The sequence below is a fragment of the Lytechinus variegatus genome, chromosome 7 (assembly GCF_018143015.1).
Source record: "Lytechinus variegatus isolate NC3 chromosome 7, Lvar_3.0, whole genome shotgun sequence".
Lineage (NCBI taxonomy): Eukaryota > Metazoa > Echinodermata > Echinoidea > Temnopleuroida > Toxopneustidae > Lytechinus > Lytechinus variegatus.
Genome location: NC_054746.1, coordinates 42,339,153 through 42,364,823, shown reverse-complemented (window position 1 = coordinate 42,364,823; position 25,671 = coordinate 42,339,153). Strand labels below are relative to the sequence as shown.

At 34.5% G+C, this 25,671-nt stretch overlaps 2 protein-coding genes across 2 annotated transcripts in view; both read right to left on the bottom strand.

Annotated features, from left to right (window-relative positions):
• The window catches only part of LOC121419354 (nidogen-1-like), a 42,798-nt gene extending 29,346 nt beyond the window's left edge, over nucleotides 1–13,452 (bottom strand). The window contains exons 1-3 of the mRNA XM_041613778.1: nucleotides 13,154–13,452; nucleotides 6,730–6,806; nucleotides 6,278–6,470 (exon numbers count right to left, since the gene is read on the bottom strand). Of these exons, the coding sequence (XP_041469712.1) occupies nucleotides 6,278–6,470; nucleotides 6,730–6,806; nucleotides 13,154–13,429 (546 nt within the window). The 5' untranslated portion in view covers nucleotides 13,430–13,452. The remainder of the gene's footprint in view (nucleotides 1–6,277; nucleotides 6,471–6,729; nucleotides 6,807–13,153) is intronic.
• Nucleotides 13,453–19,375: 5,923 nt separating this feature from the next.
• Nucleotides 19,376–21,807, bottom strand: LOC121419353. The gene is made up of 2 exons (XM_041613776.1): nucleotides 21,449–21,807; nucleotides 19,376–20,968 (listed from the first exon to the last, which is right to left on the bottom strand). The coding sequence occupies exon 2, from the start codon at nucleotides 20,958–20,960 to the stop codon at nucleotides 20,187–20,189; it is 774 nt and encodes a 257-aa protein (XP_041469710.1). The 5' UTR covers nucleotides 20,961–20,968; nucleotides 21,449–21,807; the 3' UTR covers nucleotides 19,376–20,186.
• Between the last annotated feature and the right edge of the window lie 3,864 nt (nucleotides 21,808–25,671).

The window sequence follows — 25,671 nt, the reverse complement described above, 5'->3', positions numbered from 1 at the left end:
AATATTTATGTTATAAAAGAAATATAGTCTGGCAACCTAATTTACGGTAATGCAATTTCCACTACTTGGAAATCACATTTTCATAACAAGAACAAATTCATCAGATGTCTATAGCTTTATACTATAAATCATAGGCCTCAAAGTTGGCTCCAATATTTTTCACAAATCTTTAATACAAAATCATGAAAATTTATTTGCCTGATTCAACAGGTTAACGAATATCTTTCCAGAAATTGTAATTCTAACAAAAAAATACTAGAAAAATACTAGAAAAGTTAAGAACAATCACAAAACCCTCTCTTGACCAATGTATGGTCTTGTTTGTAAGTTATGTCAGTCAAATTTGATATAAAGTTGTGAACAAATGATTAGCCAAGGAACATAGTTTTGAAAAATAATGTTCAATTAATCAAAATACATAATTGTGTTTGACACAACATGAATACATGTAGGTAAAATTGATCAAATATTGTATATCTTTCTGTTTATTGTGACAGCTCTGGAAGTATAATTAAAGTTGTAGTTATCAAGATGTGGATGCAATCCCTCATTTGTTATTGATAGGACTGACAGCCTATATCCATTCACAATATGACCTTTCCATGTATGTTTGCACCTATAAATCTACGCAACATTCATATCTGAATGAATCTGTATCTGCACTGTTTACACCACCAAAACAGCCTTGGAAGAAGAAAGCATGTATAATTCTCTGCAGTACATCAATAGTTCTGTTTGTACATGTAGGCCTATACTGTAGATAGCGGCAGAAAAAAAAGGCAGTCCTTCATGGCTTCATCAACTTTTGACACTTTTGCAGAAATATACCATATTCATCACAATTTCTCTTTAAGTCATTTTACTTTGTTGTGCCCTCTGAAAGCAGTGCTTGCAGTTCATGCTGAATGAATTGATATTGCTATTCTACTAAATAATTGACTGAATTAATGACTGGAATCAGTTAAAACGTCCTTTTACTCACCTTTCACTAAACACATGTAAACTGTAGGCCTACAAGTACAACAAGGTCTCTGAATGAGAGGTACTGTATCAAATTATTACCTTTACAGTGAAACCTTTCTAAATTATCAGTTGAAAAATTATGTAAAGTAAATTACATCAATTTTGAAATAAAAATATTTTATACTAAAAATATCTCTTGACAAATATATATTTGACAGGAGAGTGTGAAATAACCATGGTGACCAGATGTAGTGAAAGTGTAAACGCACCACCATTAGATTTGATTTCCATCTGGCTTTTGACACTCCCACATCTGGTTACCATTCCATCTAATCACACTGCATACCAAAGAGGTGCTCTCACAAGAAAAAAAATATACTTGAACAAATTAAATCATAACCAATTTACTTGTCAAACCAATTTCAAGGGTGCATTTTGATAGACTTTTCAGGTACAGTGCAATGTTTTTGAAGAAATCAATTTCTTGGCTGCTTGTGATATTCAATGCATTATGATTCCATTTCATACAGGATTGGGACATCTGTCAATTTAGAGAATCCTTTGATGAAAATATAGTTCAAGTTAAGTTAATATTCACTTCATGATTAAGCAAGGACAAGTTCACTGAAGTGTAACCTTTTCACATAAAATTATGCTTCAGACACAGGGAGTCCAAAGTCTGAAGCATATTTTTATGTGAAACTGATAACAAAACTAAAAAAAATGCTGAAATCTGTATATTGCTTGTTCAATTATTCATGAATAGGTTTGTGAAATAAATATCCACTGTGGTGCTCAATAGATTTGAAAATAAATAAATCACTCACAAATCTTAAAAGGGAAAGATGATACCTATGGGCAGATACTCTCATCAATTTTGTCTAATTTAGTTTTTATCTATATCATACTATTTTGACGTACTAGAATTATATGAGACCAATAGAGTATTCAAGTCGATGCCTTGGTGATCTTCAAATTTATTCAAGCTTCCCGAGGCATATAGCCCTTAGATACATTTTTTTCTCCAAATTTAAAATTATGTGCGATCCTCTATAGGAATAATCTGAATGTAAACAAAAGACTAGGCTCTACTCATTCAATGAAGAAATATTCATCAGTCTCAACTTCTTAGTCCAATAATTGAAGAACTCCTTTCTTTAACTTACAGGCCCTAATATTTTGTCAAGAAGTTATAAAAGTAAAATGGAAAAAAATAAATAAATGGGTTAATTGGTTATAAATGTGCTTCAAATAAACTGCAACTACAACTACTTAGTATGAATGGACTGATAGGAAACTCTCAATTTCACTTTCCGTTAGCCTACATGTAATTGTTGACAAATATAGTTAAGCAGATCAGGTATATTCCACACCTACTTGAACAGATGAGAAGGAACAGAAAGACGACATGTACATCTGAAATTCATTACTTGAGGTACAAATCCTCAATAAAGGAAGTTATATTTAGAACTTTCATCATCAAACAGGAACTCCATCCATGTGGTATCCACAAGTCAATGGAGATTTATTGTGTCTAGCCGAGAGGAGGGCAGTAAGCAAAAAGTACAAGCATCAAATTAAAGAAGCTCACCCAGAGAGAGTGATGACTTCACTCAATTCATCATTAATCATTCAATCACACTTAAGTATTATCATGGATCTCTCTAGTAGGTCCATAATATTATCAATAAAACTCACCAGAGCAAGTGGGTAGTTTGCCACAGTGCACAAATGTGCAAATTAAGGGATGATAAACAGGTTTACATCTACTTCATTTGAATTTTGCCTATATGATGGGCTGTCCAAATTTTATGAACATTTCAAAAATATATATCAGGCTTAAATTCATTCACATGAATATTCACAATTTATACACAACCAATTAAGAAAATGGCTACCAAAATGACTGCAAGATAGTAAAACCATTTAAGAAAATGTGAAGTAGGTCAAGGGGTTTTGTCAGTATCGCGATTTCAAAATTCTATTTCGATCGATGAATGCGCGCTGTGCTGGAAATCCATTCTGAAAAGGTGTGACCTAACTTCGCAGACCAAAGTGTGGAGATTTAAACAAAAACTCAAGCTAAAAAGGTGAGATGTTCATATCAGATGGATAGCAAGTGCTATAGAATCGGTCAGTACCACATTTTTTGTATCAAATTTTTCGGAATGGTCACTAACGTTGACAAATTTGCCAATCTTTGGTAAATATTTTCATAAATAATGAACTCATCCTATTACACTAGAGGGTAATTCTAAGTCGCTTTTCATGTGGATGACATCAGATTTTAAAGATATTGAATAGTTATTCAGATAATGATGCATCCGCAAAGTTTGGACTCACTGCCATTATTATGTAGATGCCTCAACAGTTGTCTTTTAATTTTTCTTCCTGCTGCCAATTTCTAGATTTTACATCACTATAGCCAGATTAAATAAGATTATTTTCTTTTAGAAATAAAAATCAATATCATGCAAATTTCTTATACCTTTCAATTCATGCAATACTTAAAGGTTAAATCCTCCCCATAAAAAAGTTGATTTGAATAAATAGAGAAAAATCAAACATTAATAACGCTGAAAACTTCATCAAAATCGGATGTAAATAAGAAAGTTATGATATTTTAAAATTCGCTTATTTTTCACAAAACAGTTCTATGCTCAACTCAGTGATATGCAAATGAGAGAGTCGATGATGTCACTCACTCACTTTTTCTTCTGTTTTTTATTGTTTGAATAATACAATATTTCTCAATTTTTACGAATTCGAAAATTAGGACCACCTTGCTTGAACCACAAAATGTTAAAATAATGGAATTACATGTGTTCAGGGAGAAATGAAACTTTGTTTTACATGACAATGATGAGAAAATCAAAATATTTCATATAATAAAATACAAAAGAAATTTGCATGCTGACCAGGATGTGCATATAACTGTTTTTTAATTTAAGCAAAACATTAAAATCTTATAATTTTCTTATTTTAGATCCGATTTTGATGAAATTGTCAAAGTTATGCTTGTTTGATTTTTCTCTTTCTAATAAAATCAGCTTTTCATTGGGGTGGACTTGTCCTTTATACATATTGCAGAAAGGTGAGTCATCATAAAACATACAGACAAGCCAAGATGAAAATGTTTATAGTTCTGTATTTCTGAATCATATGAACCAATCAAATGAGTACTATTTACAAGTTTGTTGGTATAACGCCTTGCATGTTTGTGCCAAGACATAGACATTTTTTGTAGTCTTGTCCTGAGGTTTTGTGATGATACATCACCTTTAGTAAATGAGGCCGTTCTCATTACGCTTTCTAAAACTAGTTTACTGGAAACAGATTCAGGAAACCACTTTGGAAGATCGCTTTGCTAGCGTTCCCACTTGATCACACGAAAGTGGTTTTCAAAATCACTTCACGTAAAGCGCTCTTGTTGCTATGGAAACGCTCTCAGTGGGGTGACACGTTTCGCGCGAAATTCGAAACCGCAGCATAGGCATTCTACACCTGTCGTGTGGAGTAGCGCGCTCAAAATGTGCGAAGATCGCTTCCCGAAGAACGGTTGTGTCCTCACTTACGCTAAAACCAGTTTAACGAGGCAAAGCGATCTTGAAAACTACATCGCGAGGTGGTTTTCCAAACTGGTTTGGAAGATCGCTTCCAAGACCGCTTTGACCGTTCTCATTACGCGTTAAACTAGTTTCCACTAAACTCGTTTCCAGTAAACTAGTTTTAGGAATGTAGTGAGAACAGCCTCAATGTCTGTAAGTGTCTCCATCCCTTGACAACACCAGACTTGGTTTCATGCATTCATGATGTCACATAGCAAAACACACAACCTGCACAGGATAGTATTTAAAGCAAAACCTCATCATCCCTTGAGGACTTCTCCATGATTCCTGGTTTCAATCCCACCACTCATCTAAACTCATCTGCATCAGCCCAGGGAGAGGGGGGGGAGGTGGGGTTCATTTACACCACCGTTTCTGATCCAGCAATTATCGCAATCAGATCTCTTTATAAAGATAAAGTACACCCCAGATGTTGATTTGAATTAATGAAATAAAATCAAACAAGCATAATGCTGAAATTTTATTGAAATAAGAAAGATATAACCTCCTCAAGTTTTGCTTATTTTTCACAATAGTTATATGCACAACTCATTGACATGCAAATAAGAGTCGATGATATCCCTCACTCACTATTTCTTTTGTTGTTTGAAAAGTTTATAAATATTCAAATTTTTACATATTTGACAATAAGGACCAACTTGTCTGAACAGTAAAATATTAAATCAAAGGGTAATAAAAATTTGTTTCACATGACAATGAGTAGAAAATAAAATAGTATTTCAAATTTCATATAAAAAAGTACAGAAGAAATAAGAGGGTGACGTCACCAGTCCCCTCATTTGCATACCGACCAGAAAGTGCATAATACTGTTTTTGTGATATCAAACAAAACTCTAAAATGTCATCAGTTCACAACTTTCTTATTTTACGCACAATTCTGATGAAATTTTCAGTGATATGCTTCTAAGATTCATTTCTCTTTTTATTGAAATCAACTTTCTGTTGAGGTAATATCCTTAAATATTGTTTTGAAATAAAGATACGCAATTATTGGATATTTTGTGGGATTCATCGTAAGATTGTAAGTGAACTTAGTATTTGCCAATTCCCAAATAAAGATGAACTCTTGCTTTGTTTCATCTATTCATACATGTAGTACTATACAATCACACAGTAATTAAACAACAAATCCAAAGTGTGCATGCTCAGTAACCCAATGTTGTATTTGAAAAGTCTCCAGACTGATTGAGATGGGGTTTCTTTAACTTCAAGATTAAAGAGATGACTTTTTTTCCAATTTCTTTTTCCCCCACAGAGGGTGTTTTATCCAATGTGGATTGTGTATTTTGTATTTTATTGTGGAGCGTTGTGACCAAGTGGATTAGTCTTCTGACTTTGAAACAGAGGGGCGTAGGTTCGAATCCCAGCCATGGCGTAATTTCCTTCAGCAACAAATTCATCCAAATTGTGCTGCACTCAACCCAGGTGAGAAGAATGGGTTCTTGGCAGGAATTTATTCCTTGAAATGCCACCACGCTGTACAAGGCTGCAGGGATAAAGCCAGGGTAATAATAGCCTATCCTAGTCCTTTAGAAGCGCATAGGGACATTATGACAAAATGTGATATGCACTATAGGCCTACAAGAACTGAACTATTATTATCATTATTCAATAAAGGGATGACTTGGCTAGAATCTTGAGATTCAGCAAACTCAGGCTAATAGAAAACCAGTACAATATCTTACCCCAATTACTTCATGATTGCTGTCTCTGTTTCTGATTGCCATATTCTCCCATGTGACAATGACAAATGAGGAAGGACTGAAGTTGTTGACATCAAAAGATCCTCGACTTCTAAAGTTTCCCTTGATAAGACGTTTTATCTCCTCTTCTTCTTTGGGTGATACTGTGTTCCTATACCAGACAGAGCTTTTACCTCTGCAAATAACGGGAAAAATAAAAGAAAGAATTTATTATAAATTGATAAAGAGTAACCAGATTACAACATGCACATGTAGCTCTTCAAGGAGTCAGATTGCAGAATCCAAGAAGTCATATGTGAATTTACTTCAGACTTCAGAAAATGCACAAGACATTGTCTTGTGTTACAGTGTCATATACTAGCCTAAATAATATGTCCCTTTAAAATGCAGGAATAACTTTTAGTAAGAGAGATGTTTGTAATATTCCAAGTTACCTTATTAACTTGAGCTTTGTATGGAAAGGTGCAACCTCACTGCCTTCAAAAAAGCTAACATATCCATCACGTAAGATCTGCAAAGATTAAAAGACAATAAACTCAAATAAATGTCAAAAACAAATATTAACAACAAATCAAATGCGAAATGTCTACACATTCATTTAAAAAATTTAACACATGTAAGAATTTTAATAAAAAGTCTAAAAGCTTTGGTAGAAATGTCAGAAATGTGAATTATAAATTCTTTTGAAAGTATCATCAATTTGAATTACAATCGTGTAGTGGTATCGAATATTTTTTCAACAATTATAATTGTAATTTGGCATCTAGCATCCGTTTAGTTTCTCTATCATTTCTTTATAATTTAATCAACCATTTGAGCATTTACTTTACAACTTTTCTAATAGGATACTAGAAAGCTACAGACAAAAATTATACAAGTACATATTTTCATCCAATTCCAAGCTTTAGGTTTTTATATAAACAAGGCATAAATGTGCAGCTATTTTGTTTCGATTGGACACACGATCTAAATAAATTTTGATGTAAAATCTGTAACTTTTTATCAAATTGAAGAATTATTGAATAAAGTTTTATTTCATATCTTTCACATTATGATAACTGTTAATAGGGCAAACATATTAATCATAAATGTGAATGGAACTGTAGGGAGAGTTACCAAAACTAAAGGCTTAAAAACATGAAATTTTTAGTATTACATCATAATTCAAAGTTTCAAAAACCAAACATCCAATACTTGACTACTGATGATGCAAATCAAATATAAAGTAAGATAACATTTTTTTTTCAAATTACAGTAAAACAGTGAAAGTTCAATTCAATTGGGCACAAAATTGGAATAATGTCACTCTACAGATAAGTTTTGCATACTAATTATAAAGGTTTTCATGTCTGATTATTAAAGTTGAAAGCCTCAGGGAAGTCCATCCCAACAACAAGATGATTTCAATCATACAGAAAATCAAATAACACTGAAAATTTAATAAAAATTGAATAAGTCACTAAACAAGATTTCAAGATTTATTAAAAACATGTGATTGTAGCTCAAAGGCTGAATTGACGTAGGTTTTCAATTGAAAATAAAAAATGAAATCAACAAATAAGCAATATATAACAAAAGAATAAAATAAATTATAATTACAATATAAATTCAAAATATTATTGTATACTCAAGGTAATAGTGGTAATGTAAGACAATATTTGAAAAGCTATGAAAAAATGTATTTTAAAGATTTTAGACTGTCATACAATGAGACCACCAGAGAAGATTGAACAGAACATCATTACTAAATTATAATTATGTCATATTTATGCATTTTAAAAACAATTGGATAAAAGAAATGTTTTTTAACCTCTGTACTAAATGAAGTGTTGGCAATCAAAAAAGGTAAAATCAGTTAACTGGCTAGTGTGAGAGTAACTTAGGAAAATAAATCACTAGAAATCAAATATGAACATAATACTCAATAATCAAGATAAATTAATGGTACTATAAACAAACATTTTTTAAATAGGCCCTACATGAAATAATTGCTAAAAACAAGGTAAATATGTATAAGAATTATTTATAATGATATTCAGGCGAAACTGAGTTTAGTGTTCAACAAGCGGACTATATGATTACGATTAGAATGATATTCCAGTATAGGCCTACATGTACCAGTATTCACAATAATGAAAATTTGCCAAGGCTTTAGACAAGTTTTCAACTTATAAAATGGAAAACTTCTCTTTATCCAAATTTCCATGACAGTGTGAACTACTGTTCACCTAATGTTATTCATACACTCCTATAAAGAGTTTATAGAGCTTCACTATTATAGCACTTCACACTACTGCCAAAGCTACTACTGACAAAGTCTACCACAGAGGAGCAGCCCAAGCTACAAACCATTGCTATGAATGGAACAATACCCACTTCTTCTCTATTGTTGTCCCACCACCCTGTAAAACATGCCAGCTCCATAGTGTCTGTGTTTTGCAACACACACTGACTGCCATTTATATTCTAGCATTCAATTGGAAATTCACAGCACTCCCTCTGCATTTCGGCATGGGAAAAGAAATTCTTACAATGGTTCTACAAGTCTGACAATACATTGATTTGATGAACAAATCTTTTCACAGATTCAGACAAATCGTGCTACAATTATAAGTAATTTCATATCCAATTACACATATTTATATCTCATGTGAGAAGAGAGTGCAATCACGCATTATACCTATACTCCCTCCTCAAAGCCAAATCTGTTTTGATTTCAGCTTCACTAGTCTAATGGAATTCCTGATGGAACAAGTTCAACCAGAAGTTTAGCACAAAACTTCCAGGAGACAAAGTGGGGCTGACATACAATACTTCAATGATATATTACAGCAGCCTCAATTTTCTTGTTAACTCCCTGCTGTGTAATTGCTCCCCAAGGTGTATCATATTTTGGTGGAGGTAAAAGACCCCATTAAATTCAATATGAATTCAAAGATATTTGTTAGATTTGAGGTTGATAAGAAGGGCACAGTATCAAGGCCTGCTGGCATACTGATTTTGAGAAATAAAGGTTTGGTTTCTAAGCCAAGTTTAATATTTTTATCTCCTGACTTGCCATAAAACTAATACACACAAAATGTATGAAATAGTTTCTGCATAAAAATGTAGATGACTTAAAAGTAATTGAATTCCTTATATACTTTTGAAACCATAATAAAAAAAATGAAACTTAATAAAATGTGTCTGAGGCAAGTAGGCTAATACTCGTTTAAGAATGGTATTATTTCGTTTATAAAACCTCACTGAATGATGCACAAAAAAGCAGGCCTAAAAGCTTTCTTGCATACTAACATGACAATTACACAAACTACAAGAAGAATATTGCATTACATTCTTCATATTCAGGGGACAGGTGGGTGTTAAAAGCTGTTCGTAAGTTACGAGCGACTTTAAGAATGATTGGTGATCCTTTCTTGTGGTAAATGGTATTGGTGATGGTTTAGCATGTAAAAAAGGTTTACTGTACCAGTCACTAACTATTAAAGTCGCTCTTACCACAAGAAAGGATCACCAGTCATTCTTAAAGTCCCTCTTAACTTATGAACAGCTTCATGAAACGGCCCCCTGGTGAACAGACATCAAAACAGGGAACAATTCCCTACCAGGGCAATTCCATACATGTCTTATGGGACATTTCGACAATTTCTAGTTTCATTGCCAAATGTTTGAGCAATAAAATATTTTCTTTTGTCAGTGATAAAGCTATAGTGGGTAGTCATGTGTAACACTAATGACCGACACCAAAAAATTGATTATGGGTAAATTATAGGTGAAAATGTTGTGTGTCGTATGGGACGCAGAAATGTCCTGTACGACACACAACATTTCAAGCTCTAATTTACCAATGGACGGCATATTTTTGTTGGTTTTATGTCTACCCAGTAGTACTTTAATATTACCACAAAGCAAATTGAAGTTCTTCCTTCGTTTGGACAGCAGGTTGATAAATGTTGTGAAATGGAATTGCTCACCAGTGGAGTGAGTACTGGATTGGCCCACATATACGCCAGCCCATAGCCAATACAACAAGAAAGTGTCAAATAACTTTACATTTTTAAAAGGAACAATCAGAGAAGATTGAGTTGTGGCAGCTGAAGCCATGGACTATTGATTGAACATGTCAATAGAGTCATAGTAGAGCTCTCATGCCTGAAACCTGACCCTAAAATGACAGAGGATGTCCTTTCTTTTCTCTTCTCTTGATACCAATAGCACTACTGTATGTTACACGCCCCTTTCAGAGCGATGTACATCCCCTATTGTGTACCCCTATATCAATCAGGTAGAGTCCTAGAAGGGGGGTAATCTAGTGACTAACACCAGACAATAAACTTCCTGTGGGTAATTTAAGTAGATTTGGTCGAAGTCATCTCTACCCCAAAAGATACACGAAATAAATATGAATCCTAAGCTGCAAGCAAATGTAGCCGAAGCTTCCAATTATGTTGATCATGAAATAAGTTAGTCCAAACTCAAAAATCATATTACTCTACATACCAACTAACTGCTTTACAATAACTTTCATATTTTAATCATGTTTCCAATTAAAAAAAACTCTTTTAACCACAGGTCTAGGAAGGAAAGTTCACATATCAAAAACATTCAAATTTCAGGAAAATCAAGTTCCATATCATCTACATAAGTTTTCAAGTGTTTTACATGATTACAAACATGTACTTTAACATTTTCTTACCAACATCTACTTTCACATTTCTATGATAAAGTATAACAAGGACAAATCCATGCAAAGGTCTACTATACTCTACCAATATGCATTTCACACTGCACTTCCTTAACCCCCGTATTTTTTTCACACTGTCTTTCTTAACCCCATACTATTTGCTTAGCCAGGGTTAACCTTTAACCCCGGTATATCGCACTGCTCATGAATATTAATGATTTTGCCACACAGAGCGTGATTAACGTGCAATTTTGACTTCTTTGATTGGCTAATGCTTAGCCTCACTTTTCCTCAGCTCAGTTTTGTTTCACACTGTATTTCTTAGCACTGTAATTGTAGTGCTAGCACGGCAATAAGCCAGCTAACCCTGCTTTTTTGAAGGGCCAGACAGTACCATACTATTTACCATGCTATCCAACTTTGCTCAAACGTAGTGTGAAATCGAAGAGCGCAAAGCTTAACCCTCGGATATTGGTGGGGCTAAGACCCCCCCCCCCATTCTGAGCCCCACTAATTCCCCAGGGTTAAGGAAAGTATGTGTGAAAAGCATAGAAGAGGACTGTACTTAACGGAATAAGCTACAAGTAGGGCTAATTATTTCAGATACAGGTTGTTGGCACACATACACACTAAAGTAGTCTAGAGTCCACAAGAAAAAATATCAAACAAGTATGAAAGAGCAAGCATACACTACATATATGAACGTGTGTACACATTCAAAAAAATTACTTTCAAAAGTCTTCCTTTCAATCAAGGTGCAGTGTTCCGAGACACTGGATTAGATTAGAGGCCATCTAAATTCCATTGAAACACTTAATGAACTCTTTGGCACAGGATTAACCTTTAAGATTAAGGGGCCTATCTAACTGCCCCTAGGCATAACAATATGACTGATCGTTCACTACTTTGATACCTCTCAATATTTCCTGAAACTTCATTTATTTACATAAAACTTAAAGTATTAAGAACAAGTTTGCCAAGTCTCCCTGACCCACATATTATTCATAATCTAACACACTGGGGAAGATGTTTCAAATGTGAAAGATTTAACTCAATAATAAAGGTTCAAAGATATTGGAAAAATGTATCACACTGCCATGTATACACCAGCAGTTACATCACAACCTTAATGTCAATGTTAAAGTTCGGTGTTGACCTTTTGGTGTTGGTGTTAGGTAAATTTTTACACAAGTATAACACCACACATAAAATGAGGATGGTCCTGAAAAATCACTCACTTGTTGAGATGTCGATATTGTAATCTGGATCAGTTTAACAAACTCAGAATAGGTTTGGAGCTAGGGGAAGCAATGCAAATTCTAACATTGACACCAACACCAGACTTGAAAACACCCATTGTAGGTAAGGTAGGTAATAAAAAGAAAATTGTGTCCAAAATATGATATAGGATCTAACCAAGGAGCTTGGAAGCTCCTTGATCGAACAGACTCTGTACAATGTCACTGTACTAGGAGTCTAATTTGGATGGCCTTACTTTCAAGTTGATCTTAATCATACCTGTCCCCTGTCAGTGACAGTTACAAAGATCCATCAAAGGTCAAAGTCATGAATCAAAATAATGTGGAGGTGCCGTGGCCGAGTGGTCTGAAGTCTATTGTTCAATCCCCAACCCAGGCACACCACATCACCTTTGCAAGGTATCAACAGTGGTCTTTTATTAGATATTCAATGTTTTTCTTTTAATATAGACATAACAAATTCCATTATTTTGAAAACACAAGTTTACAAATTGGTTATTGATCTATTATGTAAATCATCAGACTGGTATATTTGTTGATGGTTGGTTCTTATAGGAAGTTAGGAACTCTTCAAAATAAATTATATGACTGAAAAAAATCAAAGTCTCAAAACCACTTTGTAATCAATAAATCTGGCATTTGGCAAAGCAAGGCTACCTTCTTGTGATGTGAAACAGTGGTTTTCCCATCTACCCTTGCCCAAATTAAAAACTTCAGATTAAACAACCCATATCAACTGGTTCTTACCTTTGATCCTCCTCATAACTTTATTATTATGATTCGGAATAAAAAAAGTGTGTATGCATACACACTTTTTTTTATTTATGAGATCCACCTGAAAACGGGTCATACAATGAGTGCATTGTTCCATGCCTACACGTAGTAACTTGTTAAAGCATTTTGGTAAAAACTTACATGAAGTACAGATTGCTCCTCTCCTAAAAATGTAAAATGATCTCTGAACGTAATGGAAAGAGTCTTCTTGCTTCTCCTACTCAGCTTCTTGTTGGCGGTTCCATCTCCAAAAGGAAAGAATTGTTCCCGAGGCAAACATTGCACGACAGCAACGAGAGCTGCTAAGAATCCCAGGAGAAGTTTCATGATGCCCTCCGTTTCGGCAAAGATTTCCTCGCAAATGGTAGTTGATCGTCGTCTGCTACTATACTCTGGACTGGTATTTTGGTGGTGCATGCATGCATGGAGCTATGCACTACACGGCCGCGCGCACTCACGAACCCACTGCGGAGATCCGATCCAATGATTTCGATCGGCTAAGCTGAGCCCCTTCGTGGGGGTCGTGTATAGAGGCGGTGGTGGGGATGGGAGGGGTGTCAGTGGAATCCTTGGCCTGGGTAAGAGACGGCTGTCCCTAATACTTCAAATGGGAGCGGAATCCAATGGTGTCCTCTTTTAAAAAAAAATAATAATAATAATGAATAAAAAAAGTCCAAAGATTAATAAAAAGGAAATAAAAGCCTGATAATATAAAATAGCTTGCGCTTCACGCTCGCGCAGTATTTCTTAAATATGTTCTTGTCTTCTTGATCGCAAAATATGCTTAGAACGTCCAGGTTTGGCATGTCTAAAAAATAATTATAAAAAAATCAGCTTGTGCTTAGCAATCGCAGTGTAAGTGTTTAGATAGGCCTATATAGCCTGTAGATGGTAAAATATTGCTTTGAATGTCCTGTATGTATACAAGTCAGCTCCTGCTTAGCGTTCTAATTCCATGTTCTTCGTAGAAAAAAAAACTCGGGCCTCAACTGTCATGGTCTGAATATAAACGCTCGCACTTCGCGCTCGCAATAATTGTCTGTTAGATACTCATCCTAATTATGATTGCAAAAAGTGGTTAACCTGCTAACTTTTCAGTCACAAACTGAAAGAAAAATCAATTCGCGTTTCGCGCTCGAATTATTTGATTGGTGAGATAAATATTCTATTCAAGAGTCACTGCAAACAATCCTTTTACAAGTCAGTATATTAATAATTTCAGCTCACGCTTCGCGAACTCATGAATAATTTACTCTTGTTTCGATGGCAAAATGTAATTAGAATTAATGTCAGGGTTTCAGGTTTCATCATATAAAAACGAAATGTATACAGAATGCCCATATGCTAGGTCAAAAAAAATATATATATATAAATGTCACGCACATGTTTACTGCTATGGGCAGCTTGTTCTTTATTCAAAACGTGCTTAGACTTATTCAGTTTCAAATCAGAATATCAATAATTTTCTGCTCGCGCTTCACACTCTCATTATAGTAAGATACCCAATTACCCAACATGAATAGAGAGTCCAGTTTTTAGGTCTAATGTATCAGCTGTCTTCCGCTCGCGCTTCGCGCTCGCATCAATTATCGTTTAGTTACATCCCTCTCATGATTACAAAAAGTGCTTAGAATGACAAGTTCTTTATCGGTCAGAATGTAAAAAAAAAAAATCAGCTCGCGCTTCACGCTCGCATTATTGCTGATATGATGTATCGTCTTCATGGGTAACTGCAAACAATCCTTTACAGGTTCCTTTTCGATCAGGCCAAAGCATTAAATTAGAAATTTCTGCTCGCGCTTGGCGTTCGCGGTAATTATTTAGTTTCATATGCACCTTGTTCAGGATCACAAATATTAATTGCCCAGAATGTTAAATTTTCAAGACAAAATAAATGAAAGGGAAAAATATCTCGCCCTTCGCGCTCGCACTTTTGATGTAGGGATTATGAGATTATTTCATAATTTTGTTGATTTATAAGCTAAGAAGTGACAGTGAGGACTACCCCTTAATAGAAACATAAATCAATTTTGAGCGACCGATCTGGATCTGGGGAGATTATTTCGGGCCTTATCCCCTATTGGCGAAAACTGGATCCGCCCCTGTGACACTTTCACACACAGGAAAAAAAAGGCCCCCCATTAAATATTAAGGACCCTCAGAGCCCCCCGAAAAAATCCTACCTACGCCACGATTCGATTTTCATTATTTTATTTCAGTGAGAATGTAAGATACGAATCCTGTTCATTTTAACGAAAAAGTGGTGAATAAGACCAAAAAAAAAATCCTCGCTCTCATTATTTTACAAGCGAGATACGTATCCTCTCCTCAAATCCCCATATTATTCTTTGAAATTACCCCCTTTTCAGGTAAATAGGCTTGTTTCAAATATTCTCAGCTCACTGAGTTTGCATCGTTTAGTTATATACTATTCCGGGATTCTATTGCGAAAGGTGCTTAAATGTCCCGTTTTTAATGAATAAACAACACGGTCTTTATTTAAAAAGAAAATATGCACAGTTTTGGATGGGAATGTCATAATTTTTCTTAACACACTTTTTGTTCGCTTATAATACACCAATCTTGTTCAAAATAAATATATGATATTGATTGCTCAGAATGACCATTACCATTGTAGATCATATACCTTTCAAAGCGCAATTGCCCCCAAAGTAGAATGAAAACATGGTTTACAGGGGGCGCTATTTCACAGAAAGCTCGGTGTAGTATGGTGCACTGATACATTTCTCATCTTTAAAAACAGTGGCGTAACTACGACGGGGGGGGGGTCGTCCAGATTGGACCTTGTTGTTTGGAAGTGCCCTTTCCCAAAAGCTAACATAGAGGGCACATGTCTCCCAATCTCTAATCAGCGACAATGAGTGGATTGTCGCTGATTAGAGATTGGGAGACATGTGCCCTCTATAAAGGGCACTTCCAAACAACAAGGTCCAATCTGGACTAGGGGGGGGGGGGGGGCGTAGAGGGCGGAGAAAAAAAGTTATTGTATTTTATATATTGTGTTGTATTATTATATATATAATATTTTATTACAAAAATATTTTGTTCAAAACTTTATGAAACAATTTGCTTAGGCCTATGTGTTCATTATTTATTGTATATTTTGCATATTATGTACTTTATAATTCGTATGTATTTTGATTAACAGGTTCCAATTGCAAACCAGATTTTTATCTTTGGTGTTTTTTATCGTGTATAGCTGAATTGGTTACCCTGTATAAAGATGTGAAATAAATAAATAAATGAATAGATAGATAAATAAATAAATAAACAAATAAATAAATAAACAAATAATAAATAAATAAATAAATAAATAAATAAATAAATAGATAAATAAATGAATGAATAAATAAATAAATCATTCCTGGTGCATAATACTCTTGTACTAAAAGATCCCGCCTTCAAGTCAATATACACCAAATATGTTTCATCACACTTCGAGTTATTATTGTTTTATGTTGTGACATATGCTTCTTTTTCATGACTACTTAAAGTAACTGCCCCCTTTTAATGTCTGAACACACTTCCAGTCCGTGATTTCGTTCGTATTGGTGGATTGGAAGGGGGATGAGATCTGCTCTTCATAACGAAACAGTCCTTAAAATGTCCCTTTTTCTGGTCTGAATATAAAAAATGTTAAGATCTCGATCGCATCATTTGGTAAGAGAAATATATGGTCTTAGTAAATTCTTACAAACGAGCCTTAGAATGCCCCTTTCCAGACCTCAATTAAAAAAAAATCAGCTCACGCTTCGCTCTCGCAATACTTGATGTTCATGATTGAAATTAATACAAAAAGTGCTTTATGTAAAATCTAACAAAATCCGCAAGCGGATTGATGAGATATGTATGCTCTGGGGTATACTCTTCATGAATTCCTAAAAAAATAGTCCTTAAATTTATTGTCCCTGTTTGGGGTCCATACATAAAAAAATCATCTTGCGCTTCGCGCTCGTATTGTTTGTTTAGTCTGAAAGGTATTATCAGATTGGAAAATTTGCATAATGTTCCTTTTTAGGTCTGAATTTAAAATAAATCAGCTCGCGCTTCGCGCACTCATTATTTGAGAGAGATGTGTGATATATGTGAGATACATATCCGTCTAATGGCATAACTCTAATGACACATCAGTCCGTAAAATGTCTCTATTAGGTCAGTATACCTGGCAATTGATACCAATACCAGGCGCAATCGCGCGCCCTCTAATTGACTCAAAATTTTTGCTGGTGCCCCCCCCATGCCTTGATTCACGGTACGCCACTATGCAAAAATGATTCAAATCAGTGCATGGTATTTACAATAATACATTATACTTGTCTGTATGTCAGTCGCATCCACCAAAATGGTCATTATAGATTTGAAAAGTTTGATATTATTGGGAATGAAGGATAGGCCTGCCGAAAAATGAAGAGCTTGATTCCAAAAGGGGCTAAATCCACTTTTGACCCAAATTATTTAAAAATAAATATATGTATCTTAGACGTGGGAATGCAACATATCGCATTTGATTTTTTTGTTGGAAAGATTAGTGTAAATATATTGTAAATTTGAGTTTTGTTCTAAAAGGAGCTAAATCCACTTCACGGTAATTTTTTTCCTATATTGCACAAAGTAATGCATTCAATTTTTAGGTACATGGATACAAGTTTATAGCATCCGTGCAAATTTTGAAGAAAATATCAAAATTTTACAATTTTTATGAATATTTTTGGATTTAGCTCCTTTTGGAATTCGATATCGAAAATTCACCGTCCTAAAAAAAAGATGACAAAATATATAAATATTTTTATTATTGTAATTTTCAAAGGATAAGCACCAGAAAATATGTGAAATGTACTCTGCTAGCCATATTCATGTGTTTTATGTTCAATTTCCAATATCAAACATGTTTCAAATGGCAAAAATTGACATTTCACTATATTAAAATGAAGAGTTTTCACAATCTCAATTCACTCGTTTATCTTTTTCTGATTTTGATCAAAATTAACTTGACAATAATTTCCCTTCCTTTTTTCACTGATTCACCAACCTAAAAAAAAAGAAACCGATAACTTGAAAGTTTGAATGAATCAGGATAAGCTATATGACAGTATTATCTATGTGACCTATCACATGGATAATTTCATAGTGGTGACGATTTCTCCATGAGAAATTTTATTTTCCAAAGGTTATTTTCTTCTACATGTGAGGACATGCAATAATAAGACTTCGAGGGAATGTGAAAAAAAACCCTCATATTCCTTATTTAAAGGTCAAGTCCACCTCAGAAAAATGTTGATTTGAATCAATAGAGAAAAATCAGACAAGCACAATGCTGAAAATTTCATCAAAATCGGATGTAAAATAAGAAAGTTATGACATTTCAAAGTTTCGCTTATTTTTAACAAACTAGTTATATGAACGAGCCAGTTACATCCAAATGAGAGTTGATGATGTCACTCACTCACTATTTCTTTTGTTTTTTATTGTTTGAATTATACAATATTTCATTTTTTACGAATTTGACGGTTGGGACCTCCTTGCCTTGCCTGAAGCACAAAATGTTAAAATAATGGAATTCCACATGTTCAGGGAGGAATGAAACTTCATTTCACATGGCAATGACGAGAAAATCAAAATATTTCATATTTCAAACAATAAAAAACAAAAGAAATAGTGAGTGAATGACATCATCGACTCTCTCATTTGGATGTAGCTGGCTCGTTCATATAACTGTTTTTGTGAAATTAGGCGAAACTTTAAAATGCCATAACTTTCTTATTTTACATCCGATTTTGATGAAATTTTCAGTGTTATGCTTGTTGAATTTTTCTCTTTTTATTCAAATCAAGTTTTTGTTGGGATGGACTGGTCCTTTAAACCTACATGCATGATTTGAGTTATCTTGGCCACTTGTCACTATTATTATCATTATCTTTTTAGATCATAATTTCTTATTCCTGGTCCGATTTCATTCAAATTTCTCAGTTCTGCTTTTTATTTCTCCTTCAACATTCATTTTATCACAAATGTTTGATTTCTCTTTAATGACTATAATATTCTGTGTTTCTTATCTCTCTCCTTTAACACATAACTTCATTTTAAGTGTTTTACATGCCCATTTTCCTCCTTCTTGGCAACCTCAACTACTCGTATGCATATCTTCTCTCTCTCTCTTTCTTTTGCACATGTGTATCTAATCCCCTGCCCATCTCACAAGCTCACCCCCCCCCATCGCCCTCTCCACATGTATACTTATTTACACCCCCCCCCATCTCCACTTTTAAGAAGAGACACTTGGCTTAAAAAAACATAATGCATTCTAAATAACGAGAACATATTCAACTAATTAAACATAATAAATTGATTATTAAAGTTTAATTTCCAAAGTTACTATCAATATACAGTAAGATGAAATACAAAGTTACATTTCATATACATTACTCATATACAGTATCAATTTTGCTATGCATACATTGCAGTCAAAATATGTCAAAAGTGATGATGATATACAAGCTTCCAAATGCAATAACAAGTGTCCAATGAAATCCAATCCGTATAGGTAAAATATATAAGAAAAAAATAAGTTTTTATACCACTAGCAATCATTGCATGGTAAAATTTATTCAGATTTACATTTGCTTCAAGCAAAATTTGATTTAATTTTAAACAATTTTGTGGTAAAGTTTTCGAATTTGTACAAGATAATCAATCATTTTGCTTCAAGCAAAACTTGAATTCAATAAAAAATGCTCCAAATATATCTCATCTAATATATATAATAATGCAATTTTCACTTTAAAAATTTGGTTTAAAATGTTAAAAACGCTTACAAGCAGGTGGTATAATTACCACAATTACTGCAATTGAAGGCTTTAAATATAATAAAATGCATTCTTGGAATAATTATCAACCAAAACAACCAATGAACTGAATGAATGCATATGAGATGATCATAAGACTAAAATGTGAATAGAAATAAATGAAGTGCTATAAGAAATAAAAAATTGTAAAATCATAAACTGTGCTTGTTTCCAAGCAATTGCAATAAATACTGGTTAACAATTTTCATCTAGACTGGCTGTTGTAACTGGAAACAACATGGTCCTTGGACAGAGTCTCTTTCTCCAGATTGAATTTGCTTTAAAAAGTCAATGTTCATTGTTCAATGTCATCACGAATTCTGTTCCTGCTCCTGCTGGTCAGCTAGATCACTCCATGATCTCCTATCATCATCCATCTCCTCCTCCCATTCTTCGTCTTCGTACTCATCATCGTCCTCATCACTCTCCTCACTCTCGTGAACTTCCGAAGCTGGGATGCGATCCCAGACATGGTACTTGTAGCGGTGGTAGAGACCATCTGGTTCCTCTGAAAGCCTCTCAGGAAGCGATCCTCTCATCCATGATTCGCTGTCATCGGAGAGATACCACACGTACTCAGGAGGAGGCTTGGTATGGACAACACCAACAATAGGACCTTGACCTTCTCTCACATGTTCCATGGCGCTGCCCTCACGACCTGGCTCAGGAAGGAAGCGGAGATCAGTTGCACTGTAGTGGATGCGACGGTCCCGTTCCTGACGTGTGCGTTCAACAGACTCCTGGATCTCCCTCCAAAACTGTGCTTCGCCTTCACGATCTGCATCCGATATCCACTCTTCATCTGACTCGAACTCATACTCTGAAGAAGACACATCATCTTCATCCTTCTTTCTTTCTGGCTCTGGTTCCTCCTCATCAACATCATCTTCCAAGTCTTCATCGTTCCATAATGGGTATCGTCCATGACCTCTGCAGGCATGGTAGCAGGTGTGACCTTCTTTATTGCTGCACATGAAGAGAGATTCACCGGCTCTAGTAAGGGCTGAGAAAGGTGGATCAGCAGTGGTAACCTCAGGTGCTACATGTTGTGCAGTTCTGGAGGATGAGCGCAAGATGGGTGCCATAATGGAAGCTGTGAAAATACAAGAGAGAGAATATATGTTGGCTTGAGGATAATTTGAAATTACATACTGGTACAAAGGAAGCTTTCCATGATTTATAACACAGATACAGTCAAGACCACTTTTACATATTTCATTATCTGCCTAGAGGCTTGTATTAGGCTCTCCATTGAAAATTCAATGACCATCATTTTTGATGAAATTACAGAATTCATTGATACATAATTAATTAATAATGGCATATAAATTAATAAACGCTCCTGATGTAATGACGTGTGTTAACGGTTCTACATTACAATGAACATGCATGGTACGAGTATAGCAGTGTATGAAGATAAGATCGGGAAATAGACCGCCATAATTTTCATACACGTAATATTATTTGTGGCATGTAACTTATTATCTTGATCCGATCCCTCACTGAACTGTAATTCATCGCCATTTAACATGTCCTGTATGAAAAAACAAATGTTGTAAAGTAGGATACTCACCTAAATGATAATATCTCGTGAAGTAGAGATTCAGCTGACAGTGTTACTTCGTGTGTAGTATATATATCTCCGTATGGACTGGTCGGTGATTACTGTATACTATATATATACTACGACAGGAGAGTTAGACGTTAGTGGAAGCGTCGAACAGTCACTGTTTTCAGTTGTGTTGACTTTAGAACGAATGAAAATGTTCTTCTGCTTTTCCAGTTAAATAGGCTGAGAAATTTGCCCTAATTAACAACACTTGACCAATCAGGACTTGGTGTTGTGGCGAAACAATAAGAAGGGGTGCAATTAACACCCCTGTAATTACGGTATCAATAATCACGATTGTCCGCGTTTCTTCAACGCGACGACGGACACACACCCGTTGGAATGTGTACATCCGTGGGAGCATGTACAGCACGGCTTTATTTCGCGCGCTTTGTTATATTTATATGTGTGGGCGAGGGGCACTTTGTATACCCTTTGACCCTTTTGTCTCGCCACCCCACCCCAGTGGTACATCGGAGGGGGATTGTAGGATGGGAAGGGGGAGGGGACAACAGGTACGCCATAAAGGATACCTGAAGATATCAGCTTTCTAAAATTTCAATTGCACTAAATTAAGTGAAACTAAAAAAATGGCGAGCAATCACAGTTCAGAGTTTAGGTCTGCATACATGGACCCTACCATATATACATGATATCATTTTTATGTTGGAAACTGATCATCACATACTCCTATTTTCAATAATAAGTTTTAATTTTTACTATGTACATGCTTAGCTGCAATCAATTTGATGTTATTCTTCTGTAAGTATATTTTTTTCGGATTATGTAGGCCTGAAGGTTTTTTAACTGAACGGTCAATAAAGACAACAAACTAAAACAAACAAAAACAAAAATGTGTGTAAAGTGAAAAGAATTAAAAACATAAGTCGACTTCAAAACAAAATTATGTGTTAAATTGGATTCCTCGCTATAAAGTATAAAATCAACTTCACTACATTTAACAGATGCATGCAAAATAGTTTCTCAGTTTGATTTGAAAGGTAGATTTAGAAGCCAAGATTTTCTAATAACTTTTTATTAATTCAGTAGAAATCAAATAAATACAAATACATGTGCCATTGAATTTGAACCAAACTTAATTAGAATTTAAAAAAAATTACATGATTTATTTTTTTTAAGTTGTTAATCGAATAGCATCACTCTTACACGGGGAGATAAAGAATTTGCCCTTTATCGAGGCAAATAGACAAAATCAAAATAAAATGACTATATCGCCGAACCGCAATACTTGTACGAATGACAAGACAAATGCCAATTTTGATGGTTTATTGCTTGTGCATTTTTATTTCTTATAGGTCATATAAACCTATCAAAATAATCTATTAGTTTTCAAGAAAATCCAACGCAAAATGAAAGAAAATTACGATAGAAATGACAGTAAATACATGAAATAAGGGCAATGATTAAATGTAATTGCAAAAGGGAAAAAAGTTAAAGACCTGATACATGTAATGGCTATCAATGATCATGATCCATTGATGACTAATAGAAATATTAATGTATAGTTCTCAATGCAAATTTTAAACGTTAAGTATGTATATATTGTGCGACGACGAATTGTTAGTTTTGGGATGCCGTTAAACCATATGGAAGTTTGAAATATGGTGTGGTATATCAAATTTGTGATTATTCATCCGATATTCATTTAGTTATCAATCAAAGTTTCCACGGGTGATGACAGAAATTTCATGTGAACATACCAGCATTTTTGTTATTCCTGATGATTTACATATGCCGGATAAAAGGAGATATCACTCTACGGTCGTATATAGCACAACTGACAAATAATATAATTGTGAATTGAAACTATTTTTGCATAGGAAGCCAAGACGTGATGCTAAGATCTAAACAGTTTGATACAAACAGGACAAAGATAAAATCTTAAGAATATTGATTTTGACGAAGCATCCTACTTTTTGTTGATCGTTGGTTGCAGTCGAGAGAAAATAATCGTCAACATTTACGTGGTAAGATCAAGCTATATTTATTTTCGATATGGAATGACATAACTCGTGTATCCACCCATATGGAATTTAAAAAAATCAGCAATATTGCGCTGGATATGCTATGCCCCTATAGTTATGTGATATATGAATCTTGTTTTTCTTTTTAAGTTCCTTGATAACTGATTTGTGTTTTTTTGTTAAATTTTATTTTATTCTTTTCGTATGTAAGATTTATTGGACAATCTGATTTTGTTCTTCAACAGAGCATGTTGATTTTGTCACAGTTTTAATGTAATTTTATGGTTACAGGCATCATTTCACTTGTAAACAGGTCGTCTTTATTGGACTTTAAAACCCAACATTTGTATATTTCCTGCCCTTGAAGAGTTGATGACTATTCAGAGTATTAAAGGGATGGTCCGGGTTGAAAATATTTATATCTTAATACCTTGAGTAGAATTCACTGAGCAAAATGCCGAAAATTTCATCAAAATCGGATAACAAATAACAAATGTATTGAATTTTAAAGTGTAGCAATATTTTGTGAAAATAGTCGTCATGAATATTCATTAGGTGGGCTAATGATGTCACATCTCCACTTGTTTTTTGTATTTTATTATATGAAAATAGGTTTATTCAAAATGTTTCCTCCAAGAACTAGAAAAATTGGATTCACATCCGATTTAGTGCATTAGATATTGATTGCTGCAACTTATTTCATTATAAGGGAGACATAGTATTATTCACACAAGTATGAAATGATGAAAAAAATATGATTTTATGTATGATAACATATAAGAAAACGGAAAGTGGAGATGTGACGTCATCAGCCCACCTAGTGAATATTCATGACGACCGTTTTCACAAAATATTGATAAACTTTAAACTGCAATAACTTTATTATTTGTTATCCGATTTTGATTAATTTTTCTTCATTTTGTTCAGTGAATTCTATTCTATGTCTTAAGATATAAATATTTTCAGCCCGGACCATCCCTTTAACATTCAGTAATGGGAAATGATAATTTAATCCATCCAAACTACAATAGAATTTGAATTATTAAACTCAGACGAGAAAAAAAATGCCCATGGGGTTTGAGTTTTGGATAAAGCGCGCTATTTCGAAAATTTATTGTTGGTGAGCAAAGCGAAGTCAAAGAAAGATATATTCCCAAATAAAATATTGATTTCAAGAGTTCGAGGTTTGGCGTGGACATAATCATAAGATGTGACAAATATTTTTTTAGTAAAATCGAATAATCATGTTGGAAGCTACGTAATGATGAAAAAACTCCCTTCATTTTCTAGGACGGCAATGATCGATGTTTCGGTCTTAGGGTTCTCCTACCAATGCGCCAATGTCTACCAATTATTATCATCATCAGACATCTCCTTCATCATCACTACCACCGCCGCCTCCATCATCAACATCATCATCACCACCACCATGCATAATCGTCACCATCACCACCACCACCATCATCATCATCATCATCATCATCATCATCATCATCACCACCATCACAACCACCACCACCACTACCACCACCACCATGCATAATCATCACCATCATCATCGTCGTCGTCGTCATCATCATCATCACCACCATCATCACCACCACCACCATCACCACCATGCATATTAATCACCATCATCATCATCATAATCATAGCCTCACACCGCTTAGCAGTTCATTGCAAAAATGACAGTACATGTATATAGTTTATAAATAATCGCAGGGATAAATTCATTCCGGCATTAAAATATTATTTTGGCAAAGACATCGTATATAAAGTTTTGCTGCAATTACTATATGTTTATAATTCACCGTAATTTCGTACAGGGCAATCTGCGCGTTATCGTCATGGAGAGCGCGGTCGTTCTACCGTGGATGATAATATCCGTGATCGTACCCGTGGTCGTAGCCGATACAGCACCACTTCATGTAGCAGATGAGAGGGAGAATGAAAACTATTACCTGGTTGGTTTGAAGGTTTGTTCTTGACAGATTTTCACAATCTTTAAACTGCTTTGTAATTGGATATTTAATTGGACCATTACGAACTGAACAACATTGAAATTGGCAATACATAATGAAAAATCATTTCCTAATGACTAATTCAAACGTTTCAGAAAAATGATATATCATGTACATAAAAAAGGGTCATTCTATATTCGCTTTTATACTAATTGGCATGCTTGGTATGTTCAGGGTTTTT

Excerpts from the sequence above, each read along its gene's own strand:
- LOC121419353 (XM_041613776.1), bottom strand. The coding sequence starts at position 20,960 with ATGGCACCCATCTTGCGCTCATCCTCCAGAACTGCACAACATGTAGCA.